The sequence below is a fragment of the Dendrobates tinctorius genome, unplaced genomic scaffold (assembly GCF_039654945.1).
Source record: "Dendrobates tinctorius isolate UK_male_01 unplaced genomic scaffold, ASM3965494v1 ptg000062l, whole genome shotgun sequence".
Classification (NCBI taxonomy): domain Eukaryota; kingdom Metazoa; phylum Chordata; class Amphibia; order Anura; family Dendrobatidae; genus Dendrobates; species Dendrobates tinctorius.
Window position 1 is genome coordinate 35,281,305 of NW_027361730.1, and position 13,041 is coordinate 35,294,345.

At 42.6% G+C, this 13,041-nt stretch overlaps 1 protein-coding gene across 6 annotated transcripts in view; it reads right to left on the reverse strand.

Annotated features, from left to right (window-relative positions):
• The window catches only part of CSNK1G1 (casein kinase 1 gamma 1), a 79,585-nt gene that overhangs the window by 7,728 nt on the left and 58,816 nt on the right, over positions 1 to 13,041 (reverse strand). For all 6 annotated transcript variants that reach the window (XM_073579518.1, XM_073579519.1, XM_073579521.1 and 3 more), the window contains exons 7-10: positions 7,842 to 7,927; positions 5,483 to 5,567; positions 3,749 to 3,897; positions 2,111 to 2,218 (exon numbers count right to left, since the gene is read on the reverse strand). In XM_073579518.1, coding sequence (XP_073435619.1) covers positions 2,111 to 2,218; positions 3,749 to 3,897; positions 5,483 to 5,567; positions 7,842 to 7,927 — 428 coding nt within the window. The remainder of the gene's footprint in view (positions 1 to 2,110; positions 2,219 to 3,748; positions 3,898 to 5,482; positions 5,568 to 7,841; positions 7,928 to 13,041) is intronic.

Sequence of the window (13,041 nt, forward strand, 5' to 3'; positions counted from 1 at the left end):
ATGTGGAAATCCATTCAAATATATCACATTTTTTTATTAGAATAATTTTATCTAAGTGAATTTTTAAAGAACAGGAAAATGCCAATGCCCCCCTGCAGACGAGTCTAGCTCCACGCACTTCCCCCGGTCTCATCACTTAGGAGGTGACCACACAAGCTGCCTTCAGAAATGGCAAGAACATTTGCTGATATACTCTGCACTCACCAGAGGCACAGTGTAGAAATTAGTGAAGTTTTGGATAAAGGGATGGGATAAAGTAAAAGGAAAATGAGAGTACACACTTTAGATCCAGCGCATCAAAAAAAGAGCAAATCGACATACACACTTAGTACATTTAAAAGGGAATCTGTCACCCTTTTTTAGGCCTATCAGCTGCCGGAATTGACATCAGGGGCTTATCTACAGCATTCTGTAATGCTGTAGCTAAGCCCCTGATGTAACCTGAAAGATAAGAAAAACACGTTAGATTATACTCACCGGAGGGGGCGGTCCGGTCCGATGGGTGTCGCAGGGAGCAGAGCAGTGCGCCTGCGCCGCCGGAGCTACTATAGGAAGGGAAGAGGACAGCATCGTATGAAGATGGGAGAAGCCAAAGCGGACCGCGACACCCATCAGACCGGACCCCGGGGTGAGTAAAATATAACTTGTTTTTCTTATCTTTCAGGTCACATCGGGGGCTTATCTACAGCATTACAGAATGCTGTAGATAAGCCTCGGATGGCGGTGGCCGCAGCTGATAGGGCAAAAAAAGGTGACAGATTCCCTTTAAAATACTATAAAACCAGTGATTTTGAGAACAATATTACTGAAGGTGGATGTATAGTAAAAATCAAGGAGAACAAAACATCTCAAAGGAAGACCTTGTGCTTCGCTAAAGCAATTCAGCTTGGCCAGCCGGGTTTCCTCTCTCTTAGTTTTGATATTTAGCATTACCTTACAGATAAGTCTCCCAATACCTTCTGTCGGGTTAAACAGACCAAAACTAGGTTTTTGTATATTGGTATAATGGCAATCAAATCCTCAGGTCAATTATATATTTGTCCCAGGAGGTGTAATAGGGATTTTCACAGAAAGAATATGCAACTTTTTAAAAATTTGCAGCTTAGGGCTTGTTCAGAAGAGCGTATAATATGGATGTGTGCTGTCAAAGTAAAAAAGTCAGACCGCACACTGGCCAACGTCACTGACTAGAGCTGTTCAGATTTTTTTTCTTCTTTGACAACACAAAATACAAGTGTCCGTATAAAGAAAAAAAAAAAAAAAAAGTCTGCACCATTCTTTTCTGTATTTTGGATGAGACCTGCACAGTAGATTCTGTGGGTGTGCAAAAAAACCAAAAAAACCTGATACGAATCAACCGTTTAGAAACCGACACATTGCCATTATCACCCTAGGAAACTCACATACATTAAAAAAAGTTGATGCTGAAATACGGATGCCAAAAAGACGTACCGTAAATACAGGCACATAAATGGCATATAGATGACAATACATATGAAAATCCGTTTTCTGGATGAAAATCGGACGATTTTTGATATGTTCTTCTGACATCATCCTTATATTGAGGTTTTTGAGATGATCAGGACTCTGCTTAGCAGACTACTCATATCAGTTCTATTATTTGGTCACTAGATGGCGCTACTGTACTATACCTTTTTTTTTTTTTTTTAAACTCCCACGTGGTTGAAAAATACATAGAATATTCTTGATAAACACATAAAATAAATTAAAAGGACTACTATGTAAAAAAAAAAAAAAAAAAAAAAAAAACTGACATAGTATTCACTAAATGAGCACTTATAAATAGGCCAACAGTGGTTTAATTCATGGACTTTCACTTCTGACAGTAAGCCATAAATGTATATCATACAACCATTGGACTGATGCTTATGGAATTAAGGAAATACAGAAGGAAAAATAAAAGGGCAGAATGATTCTAGAATTTAATACAAGGGATATACTGAAGGACAAAAATAATCACTGAACAAATGCAATATCTTAATATAATATTTAAATTAAAAAGGGTTAATTTGCGGTAAAACATCAAAATCTTGTACTACAATCATGTAGCTAAAACAAAATCCCTTAGTCCAAAAGTAAGGCAGCTCACCTGGTTTCTCAGGGGTTGGGTTTGTGACGGTCGCTCCCGGTGGGCATGGCTGTCCCTTGTAATCGCAGAGGTTCCAGAATCTACATGGATGGATCCCACAGGAGTAGGCTGCAGCAGGAAAAATACTGATTACTTGATAATAAAAAAAGGGAGTACAGTAATTGATCAACTTTGCAGAGCTAAATTTAATTAAAGGGAACCTGTCGTCTGATTCATTCTGCTCAAACCACAGGCAGCATGGACCAAAGCCTAACTGCACGACTGCCAGCCAGGTCTACACCTCTAACACGCTCCAGTGTTGGCTGGCCAGAGACTCCCAACTCCGCTCCAGATGAATGACAGGTTTCTCCATATGAACAAACATGGGAGACACGTGTCCATCTCCCAGTGTGGGGAGAAGCCAGACAAGGGCCGAGGCGGGCTACACTCTTCTCTGGCTAGGCTTCCCAGCAGGATTTTCAAGCTATATTTAGAGCATTTCAAAGAAAAATATATCTGGCTTAAATCGTGTAGCCGTGTTCTAACCACTAACGTGGTGGTCCAAGTTATTAACAAATTGCACATTGTTATTATTTAACAAAAACTAAACCAAAATGCAGAAGCAGTGTATGACAAGGTTAGTACACCCCATGAGTTATGTGGTGTTCTACTTCAGAGGTTGCTTTTACCCAATTTTAAGACCTCCTGAGGAGCAGAATTTTTTTTTCTAAAACCTAACCCATAAAACCATAGCATTCACTGTTATTTGTTTTATTTCATGACTGTATGCCCTTATTTGCCGTTATTCATGACTGGAGGCCAACTGCCACACTGCCTCCATTATGCCAGTGTATGGCGTCTGATTATACCAGATACGATGACTAAACTACAAGCAACTACACTCCCAAAGGGGAATAGGCCATCAGGGAATTGTCACACGCACATGACTACATAAGTTCCAACGTTCCTCCTTAATGCTGATGGACAATACTCATGGCATTAGAATTGATGAAAAAGATTTTCTGGACCCTGGTCCAGTGGCCACGTCAGTAGGTAGCGGAGGCTGCTGGACCTGCAAGCTTCCACCTACCTGCCAGCATCCCTAACACCTCATCTAATTACTAGGCCTGGAGTGGGGCCATCATTGTGGCGTGACGCATGCATGACATAGTGCAGGACCTACTAATCCGAAGAGGTATTGGGGAGATAGAAGGTAGCAGGTTTGTAGTCTACCAGCACAGACTAGCAAAGTAGCCACTGGACCACTGTGCTGCAAATCTTTTTGATAAACCTTAGTGGGCACACTTCTTTACTAACATAAATGACGCTATAAACATTGAAGGTCCTGTACACATCAAATTTAAGTCAGACAACCAGGCAGATTTTAAAAGAACCTGACAGCTAGCTAGGAACTAAATATCTGCCATTGAGATCTAGCAGCGGCTTAATCCACTCTTCATAGAAGACACAATATTGGTTGGCAAAATGTACTGTTAGTCTTTGTGGGAGAGTCAGGAGATAGACGTTGGATCTACGAGAGGCCAACCACCAAGCCAAGTTGTATGGGCAGCTTTATAAACGTCTTCATCTGTGTCAAGGATCAGGCAGGTTTTGCGAGTTCTCAGCAATGTGAAATGATGAAAGGAGCCAGTTACTTACAATTGGCCTGCCAACCCAGTCGTAAACATAGTCAAAAGTGTATCCTTTCCGTTCGAAAAGCTCGGAAAATAGTGTCCGCAAGTAATCATAATCTGGCTTCTCAAAGAAATCCAATCTTCTTACGTATCTTAAGTAAGTTGCCATCTCCTCTGAAGAGAGCAAAAACAACAATTACAATGTGCAGTCTCCAAAAAGAAACAAAATGTTGTCTTCAGCACTAACAGGGTCATTAATGAAGCCCTACTTGGAACTCTTTTTTCTCCACAAAACAGGTGTACCGTACGTGCAGATGTGGAGTACTGTCAGTGTTGACATTCGCACCTACTGCCGTCTCCTCTCGTACCCAGCACCACTCCAGTCGTCTTCTCAGCAGCATCACCCCTCTTCAGACTCTCCGCGTCACATTGCGTTCTGTGTGACCCGGAAGGAACTTTTACAATGCAAGTCTATAAAGCATCAGAATGAAGCTCCATAGGCTTACATTGGTTCATGCATAGGGCATAACGCATCAGAATGAAGCCCCATAGGCTTACACTGGTTCATGCATAGGGCAGTCCAGGGAATGTGAAGTAACGGGAAGTCACTAAGAGGAGCAGAATGGGGCTGGATACTGGAAAAGAAGGAAAGGCGAGTATATTAGCGCGCACACACACGTAAAAAAACTTAATGGGAGTGCTTCTTTAAAAGGGTTGTACGGTCAAAACAAATAAGTCTGCAGTCACTATGTTTCAGACTGGGGACTGGAGAGAGTATGTATGAGTTCTACATACCCCCAAGCCAGTGAGTGTGGCCTCACGCTCCATACTCTTGTATTGAGCTAAGGCTGTGCCCCGTCTAGTGACGCGGACGGCCAGTGGAGGAGACTGACTACAGGGCACGGTCTCACTCCATGCAAGTGTATGAAGAGCAAAGCCGCACCAACTGGCTGGGGGTATATATAAAGCATACATACCCTCTGGTCGAAAACCAGCGAATCCACGCAGCACACAGTGCGTGTGCTGGGGGATTCATAAGTCTGCAGTCATAGTGACTGCAGACTTGTCTATTTTGGCCGGACATCCCCTTTAATAAGCATGGTATATCCATCTAAGCAGGTGAATGCGAGCCATTATCCATACATACATAAATGCCACCAGTTATGAGTAAGATTTTGACATCATAAATGTTTCTCTTTGCCTGGAGTACCAATAATCTTGACGATCATTTCATAACATTTTTCCTAAGATTCACTTACACACTGAGCAATGCTTCTGAGAATTACACTGAACCTACAGCCCTGGACATATGCAATGTTCATTTACACAATTCACTTTGAGGGATAGTTCACACAAGTGTATTCACAGGTCAAGTGCTGTCCCCATGGGGGGAAAAAAGAAACAGTACTAAGATCAATGTTATTTAACTGGGATGTTAGGATGAATTGTTAGTTTTTTTTCAGTAGCCGAATCTGCATTTGAAAAAAAAAAAAAAAGCAGCCTGCAGTAGTTACTTCTGTATGTCGGGTCATAACGGCCAATTCAGGTTTATGGGTGCGCAGAAAAAGAAAAAAAAAAAAAGAAAAAAAAAAAAAAAAATCGATCTCATACGGAGCATCAGTATTGTAAATTATTAAGAGCTGCTGTAAAATAAATAAATAGGAATGCTCTGATTTGAGGTTATTGCCTTAATCTGTTCCGAAAGGTTGCATTACTCAACAGGCAGACAGTGTGTGTTATAGGGACGTGATGTTCTTACCTGGGAAATTCTCACAGAGGACTTCTACAGGAGTGTTCCGTTTTGTGTCTCCAATCTTCTGGTAGCGCTCCTTAAGTGTATCCGCCTGTGAGTGTTAAAGGGTAATATATAATTAAATGAAGGCAAAAAAGCATTAGACAAAAGAAAAAACATTCAGATGCATAGGCAAATTTGGTTCACGTCTGGCCAAATTCGGTTCTGTTAATACAGTAGCATGAATTGGTCTATCACGTAGGCACTTCTCCCCCCTTTTTTTTTTTTTTTTGGAGATCTGATGTTCGTGTCATGAGAAATCTAGTGTAGAATCCACAAGCCGATCAGACTGCATTTGGGCTGCGTCTGTGACACCAACTCCTTCCCCCAGCCTGATTTTACAAATGGATTTTATGTTCAATTTCTCATGACCAGCACTTTGGCTCTAAAACGGAAAAAAAAAATCAGCCCAAGGACTATTTTGATATGTAAGAAACATGCTATGAAGTTTCCATGATAACTACTATGTACAAATATATTATGAGGTCTATATTATGAAAAAAATGTATAAAAAAAAAAAACTCCACAAAAAATGCAACCAAAATATTCATCATTTCTAACCAAGTCAGATGACTGCAGTGCCCCTTTATTTCAGGCTGTGACTCTACAACATTTCTAAGAACAGGGAACAATTCCAGATGCCGCGGAACACATGAATAGAATCTGGAGTGTTGCCATAAGCTGACATTTAACATGTAGAACCTGACACATTCATAATGTTATCGTGCTATAGCACCTGTTGAGTGAAAACATGTTAGAGGTCACCGAAGACTGGAGAAAGCCACGAGTCGTTTCTAGATTCTCAAGCATCAATCACAGATAAATTAAAGGCAAATTGGCACAAGATTTATGCTTCCCTATCTGGGAACAGAATAAAATATGGACAGAGACCCTGAATTCAGCACTTGTCACTTCTGCTGTAGTTTTGCGGAAATCCCTGTTGCATCTTCTGCAGCTCAGCTAGTACTTTACCTAACATGGGTGTGGTCAGACAGAGCTGAAAAACGATTGACAGCTTTCTTCTTTCACTGTGCAGACCGAAAGCCACCACAGAGCGGTGGACGGCTGGACAGCCGGAGATCATGAACAACGAAGGTACTACATGGCAGGAAGTTCTTACTGAAAGGACTAGCAGAGCTGCAGAAGATAAAACAATGCCTTATCGAAACTATATAAAGAAGCATATCCTGCTCATGCATTATACCAGTCTCAGACGGGCAGCATAAACCAGGTGACAGTCTCTCGAATGAGAGAAAACCGAGACCATGAACCTCGTAGCAGAAGAAATTTTATGCCAATTATCTGGTGTTAAAATATTTGGCCACAAACTTCTAGTGAAACACTTTGTGACAGGAACACAAAACTTATTTACGAAAAGGAACACCATCATGTCCAGAAACACCTATTTACCTGCATACATAGGGTAAATCTACAGGTAGATAGTGTTAAAATGATGCCTGCTTGTCTTATTCGAGCAGCGGCCACAGGTAGGAAATTACCTTGCATCCTCCCTGTAGCTGCTTGTGTTCAGGTATCGGGTCGGTGCAGGAAGCGATTACAGTGATCGTTCAATAGACCTCTGGTTTTAGCTGTAATCACTCCCCGGCACATTGATTAACAGAATTTCTGGACATGAGAGTTTCTCGTAAGGCCACAATCACACGCTCAATATTTTCCATCAGTATCTGTAGGTCAAAAGCAGGAGTGGGTGATAAATACAGGAGTGGTGACGGGTTTCTATCTTACTTTTTCTCTGATTGTTCCTCTCCTGGTTTTGGCTTACAAAAACTGAAATGCTGACCAAATACCGATAGTGTGAACATGGCCTTAACCTTCCCTTTGAATTTTACAAAAATGTCACGGAGGCGACCAGACAAATCTATAGTCCTGCACATTACACAGGTGGCAACCCATTGCATCCTTATCATTTCTCTACATTACCTAACCATGGGCCTGGATGGGGCTACTAGATTTTTTTTTGTTAGGCAACAGTTGTGAGCCCCACAGCCTACATGTCTTTGTATGGGGGCAAATAACCAACATGTAACAAGGCATGCAACGTCATTAATTACAGTATATCTCGCACTTCAACTACTTTAATTCCTGCACTTCAGCACAAAGAGCACATTCATATGGGCATAATAGCAGATTTCCCAGATCCACTGTATATTCAATGATCACCATTGTGGGGAAAATGTTACAAAATTTCATCCACTTCAGATTTGCCACCTGCAGTTGGCTTATATATGCCCCGGCAATTCTGCAGGAAAATGAATGAACAGGACAATTACAGGAGCTTTATTAAAAAAAAAAAAAAAGGTCTTACCTTTAGGCCTTGCCATGGAAGGCTTCCCCGTAAAAAATACATAAACATGTGTCCCAAGGCCTCCAGGTCATCTCTTCGACTTTGCTCTTAGCAGGTAAAAGAAAGATAAAATTTAGTTAAAAAAGTATATATCGACGTTAACTGCACCGTACATAAAATAAAGCCGGGCTCCTCGACTGTATTCATAAAATATTCAACATCCTATCAGAACACTATACGACCCGCCTGTTTCAGTACAAAATCAATAACCATAAAAAAGCCATAATTTATAGTGTAAAGTTACACAGATGTGGAGATTTCTACAGAGCAGATAAAGCGCTTCCGTCCTACTAACCAGCATGTGGGAAAGTGTATTATACCCGGAGTTATTACATGATTGTCCTGGCAGGACTCTGCCTCCTAATGCATTCATGGCTATACAGCCAGCATATGCCAGAGACCCACTTTATAGATGGATCTAGGCAAATGCTTCCATTGAGGCGGTGAAGGAGTGGAGGTGAGAAGAACGCAGAGCATTGATATAATAACATTTTACACTGGAGTTGCCATAGAAATCCTGCCATTATGCAATGTTCCTCTACAGAGTGTCACACCACTAGCAGCAGAGAATAATAAGAGGTTTAACAATGCAATCTCTATAACCAACAGCCAATCAAAGCCTCACACTGTAATCAATGGCAAACACATGCTTATTAACAGCCGCCATAGAACGTCACACACACACTGCAGAGGAGAGACAAGAAGCCAAGTGACTACCGCTACTCCGAGCCTAAAGACCCATATGGGACGGCAGCCATGCCCTCCCTGAAAAACCAGACTCCCAAGTGTTCGGGAAGCTTAGATACTCCTTTACTCTTCTCAGTGACCGCAGGTTTTTGTTATGTAATCTGACAGCAGCACGAGGTAGGGACAGAGACCTGGATTCCAGTGATGCATTAATTACCATAGTTTACAAGGTGCAGCTTTTATGATAGAGTCACAGTTTTCTGTGCTGCTGATCTAGGAGAGCTCAGCCTCGCCACAGCTTTCTGTGTAGACTGTATAGTGACCACAACCTGCTGATCGGTGTGTGTTTCGAATAGGATGCACAAGGCCAGTTGTCCTGTAGTGATAATGTCCTGCTGTTAAAACACTGTTTGTATTGAAATAGCAAAACACTGCTCAGTAAGCGACACCACTGGAATTGGGGTCTCTTCCAATACGTCATGGCGCTCAGATAACTTAATAAAAACCTGGCGATAGATTCCCTGTAAGCACACTGCAGAATTCCGAAAATGGAACACTGCCTTAAGGAAATATTATAAAACTTCCATCACTTCCAGTACTGCTCACGAGGACCGTAAAGGTGCCATATTTGTTGGTAAGTGACAGCAAGCAGAGATCTTAAACAACATGAAGAATCAATCTAATGGAAATATTGGGAAAATCTATAACTTTGCTTTAGTATATAAACTTAAGATTAGAAGAGAACATATTATTCCCATGACAAGGCCCAATTAGCTCTTTTTCCACTTTACCGTGAACACACTTATGGGCATTATATAAAGAGCATAGCTTTAACTCACTGGGCAGTGAAACGCGTGCAGCAAGTGTCCAAAAACCACCAATACGCCAAACATTTTGCCTGGTTATAAAACTAGATAAAGTAATGCCTAAAGGAAGCATTCAGCTCAGTCATGGAATAGAAAATGCCCATAACACAGCACTTGTCAAGCTAATAATGTCCAGGGATGAATAATGTATGAGGATAGTGGATGTCCGTGTGTGCAGGGAGCATTATTAAATCCAGCAATTGATCTTCTCTGTAGCTTTCTACTAGCAGCAAAGCAATACATCGCTTGTTTATACTTCACTGCACCAAAAAAATAGTTAACATCATTATAGTGATCCCAGTCAATGTGAAAATACTGAATGTAATAAAGTGTCAAACAGATAAATATAGTATTACTGGGAAAGATTCCGTCCAGCTTGCTCACTCTAAGCTGAGGAGTCCAGTGGGTGGTGTCAATAATTGACAGGCTTTAATGTGCTAGTGTGCATAGTTAGAGAGCAGAAAAAACACTGAACAGGACCAGCCCCCGTCCCCCGCACAGGACCAGCCCCCACACTACTAAGCCCACAATGAGCAGAGACTTAAACAGAATACAAGTTATACTAAACCATTTAGCCACTAAAAATTCAGCTTCTTTGGTTCAATCTGCATATGTCAGCTAACTAAACGAGACAGGTTCCCCCTTCCCCAACTTATATTTGTTAATAGCTTTTTTCCCAGAACTTGAAAGCAGACATTGCCACCTTAGGATAGGCAATAATGTTTGGTCAATGGAATACGACCGCTGGCAAACAAGGTGATTAAAGGAGTCTATTCAGAGAAGTAGGTTACTGATAACATTATTACACTCCAATTATTATTATATTCCAGTATTGCAGTGTTTCAATATCTCTATCTCTGAGTGTATAGCCCTGCCCACTCCGCATAGCCACATTCACTATATTATCCCACATCATCCAGTCAGCCAGAGCTACCGGACTACTACCCCCAATATCCCACACCATCCCGTCAGAGCCACCGGACTACTACCCCTAATATCCAACATCATCCCGTCAGCCAGAGCCACCGGACTACTACCCCTAATATCCAACATCATCCCGTCAGCCAGAGCCACCGGACTACTACCCCTAATATCCAACATCATCCTGTCAGCCACCGGACTACTACCCCTAATATTCGACATTATCCGGTTAGCTAAAGCCATCGGACTACTACCCCCAATATCCAACATCATCCCTTCAGCCAGAGCCATCGGGACTACTACCCCTAATATCCCACATCATCCAGTCAGCCAGAGCCATCGGACTACTACCCGTAATATCCCACATCATCCCGTCAGCCAGAGCCATCGGACTACTACCCCCAATATCCCACATCATCCCATCAGCCAGAGCCACCGGACTACTACCCCTAATATCCCACATCATCCCATCAGCCAGAGCCACCGGACTACTACCCCTATTATCCCGCATCATCCCATCAGAGCCACCGGACTACTACCTCTAATATCCCACATCATCCCGTCAGCCAGAGCCTTCGGACTACTACCCCTAAAATCCCACATCCTAACTTTCATACCGGGGATCTCTTTAAGAGAGGCCAGGGGTCAAAACCAAAGCGCTGGATGGATTTGCCCTGACTTCTATACCAATGATCCCTTTAAGAGGGAAGATGTGCCTATGGAATGGAGGATGTGTGATGGGTATATGGGAAGGAGGGGGGCAATTCATTTCTGTCATGTGCGCTCTCTCCTTTCTGGGGGGCAGACAATGGCTGGTAGCTTATGTTCGCGGGGATGCTAGATTTCTCCCACCATGTCAGTGTCTGCTGAGGTGTTGTCGTGGAGTGAGAAAACTATTGCTCATAGCAACCAATCACAGCTCAGCTTCTTTTAAACAGCTCTGGTGAAATGAAAGATGCTTCGTGATTGGTGATACACACACATTTACTTTTACATATATATACTAGCTGAAGAGCCCGGCGTTGCCCGATCATAGTAACTAAGGTTAGTTATAACAAATTATAATGAATGAATATATTATATAGCTGAGTGTATAGTTCCGCCCACACCGCATAGCCACATTCACTATAATATCCCACATCATCCCGTCAGCCAGAGCTACCGGACTACTAATATCTCACATCATCCCGTCAAAGCCACCGGACTACTACCACTAATATCCCACATCATCAAGTCACAGCCGCCGGACTACTACCCCTAATATCCCACATCATCTCGTCAGCCAGAGCTACCGGAATACTACCCCTAATATCCCACATCATCCCGTCAGCCAGAGCCACCAGACAACTACAACTAATTTCCCACAACATCCCGTCAGCCAGAGCTACTGGACTACTACCCTTAATATCCCACATCATCCCGTCAGCCTGGGGTCAGAACCAGAGCGCTGAGTGGAACAGTCCTAACTTCCATACCGAGGATCCCTTTAAGAGAGGCCTGGCATCAGAACCAGAGCGCTGAGGGATTTACCCTATCTTCCATATTGGAGAGCCCTTTAAGAGAGGCCTGAGGTCAATACCAAAGCGCAGAGTGGATTTGCCCTCACTTCCATACCGGGCATCCCTTTAAAAGAGGGGCCTTGGGTCAGAACCAGAGCGCTGAGTGTATTTGCCCTGACTTGCATACCAATGATCCCTTTAATAGAATCCTGGGGTCAGAATCAGAGCGCTGAGGGATTTGCCCTAATTTCCATACCAGAGATCCCTTTAAGAGAGCCTGGGGTCAGTACCAGAGCATTTGAAGGCAATTGCCCTGACTTCCATACCAGAGATCCCTTTAAGAGGGGCCTGGGGTCAGTACCAAAGCGCAGAGTGGATTTGCCCTAACTTCCATACCAATGATCCCTTTAATAGAACCCTGGGGTCAGAATCAGAGCGCCCTGACTTCTATACCAGAGATCCCTTTAAGAGAGGCCTGGGGTCAAAACTAAAGCGCTGGATGGATTTGCCCTGACTTCCATACCAATGATCCCTTTAAGAGGGAAGATATGCCTATCGGACGGAGGATGTGTGATGGGTATATAGGCACAGGAGGGGGGGGGGGAAATCATTTCTGTTGTGCTCTCTGCTCCTTACTGGGGGGCAGACGGTGGCTGGGAGCTTATGTTCCCAGGGATGCTAGATTTCTCCCACCATGTCAGTGTCTGCTAAGGTGTTGTCAAGTGGGAAAACTTGCTCATAGCAACCAATCACAGCTCAGCTTCTTTTAACCAGCTCTGGAGAAATGAGAGATGCTTAGTGATTGGATGCAAGGAAAACTGTTGCTCATAGCAACCAATCACAGCTCAGCTTTTTTGAACAGCTCTGGTGAAATGAAAGATATTTCGTGATTGGCTGGTGACACACACATTCATTTTTATATATAGAGATAGATTAAAAAAAAAAACATGGAAAATAAAAGTTTCTTTTTCTTTTTTTAAAGGGTCTATTGAATGCTACAGCCTCTTCAATCTGGGAAGACGTCCCAACCAATAAAACATCGATGGACTAAGCAGAGGTTCAACAGCATTTTGGACCACAGCTGTAAAATACAACAAAGTACTACTTCTGGATTCCAGAAATAGATCATAAAACTGAAGAACTACTCTGGCTTTCACACCAGAAGTTTTCCCTTTTTAAACTTGACAA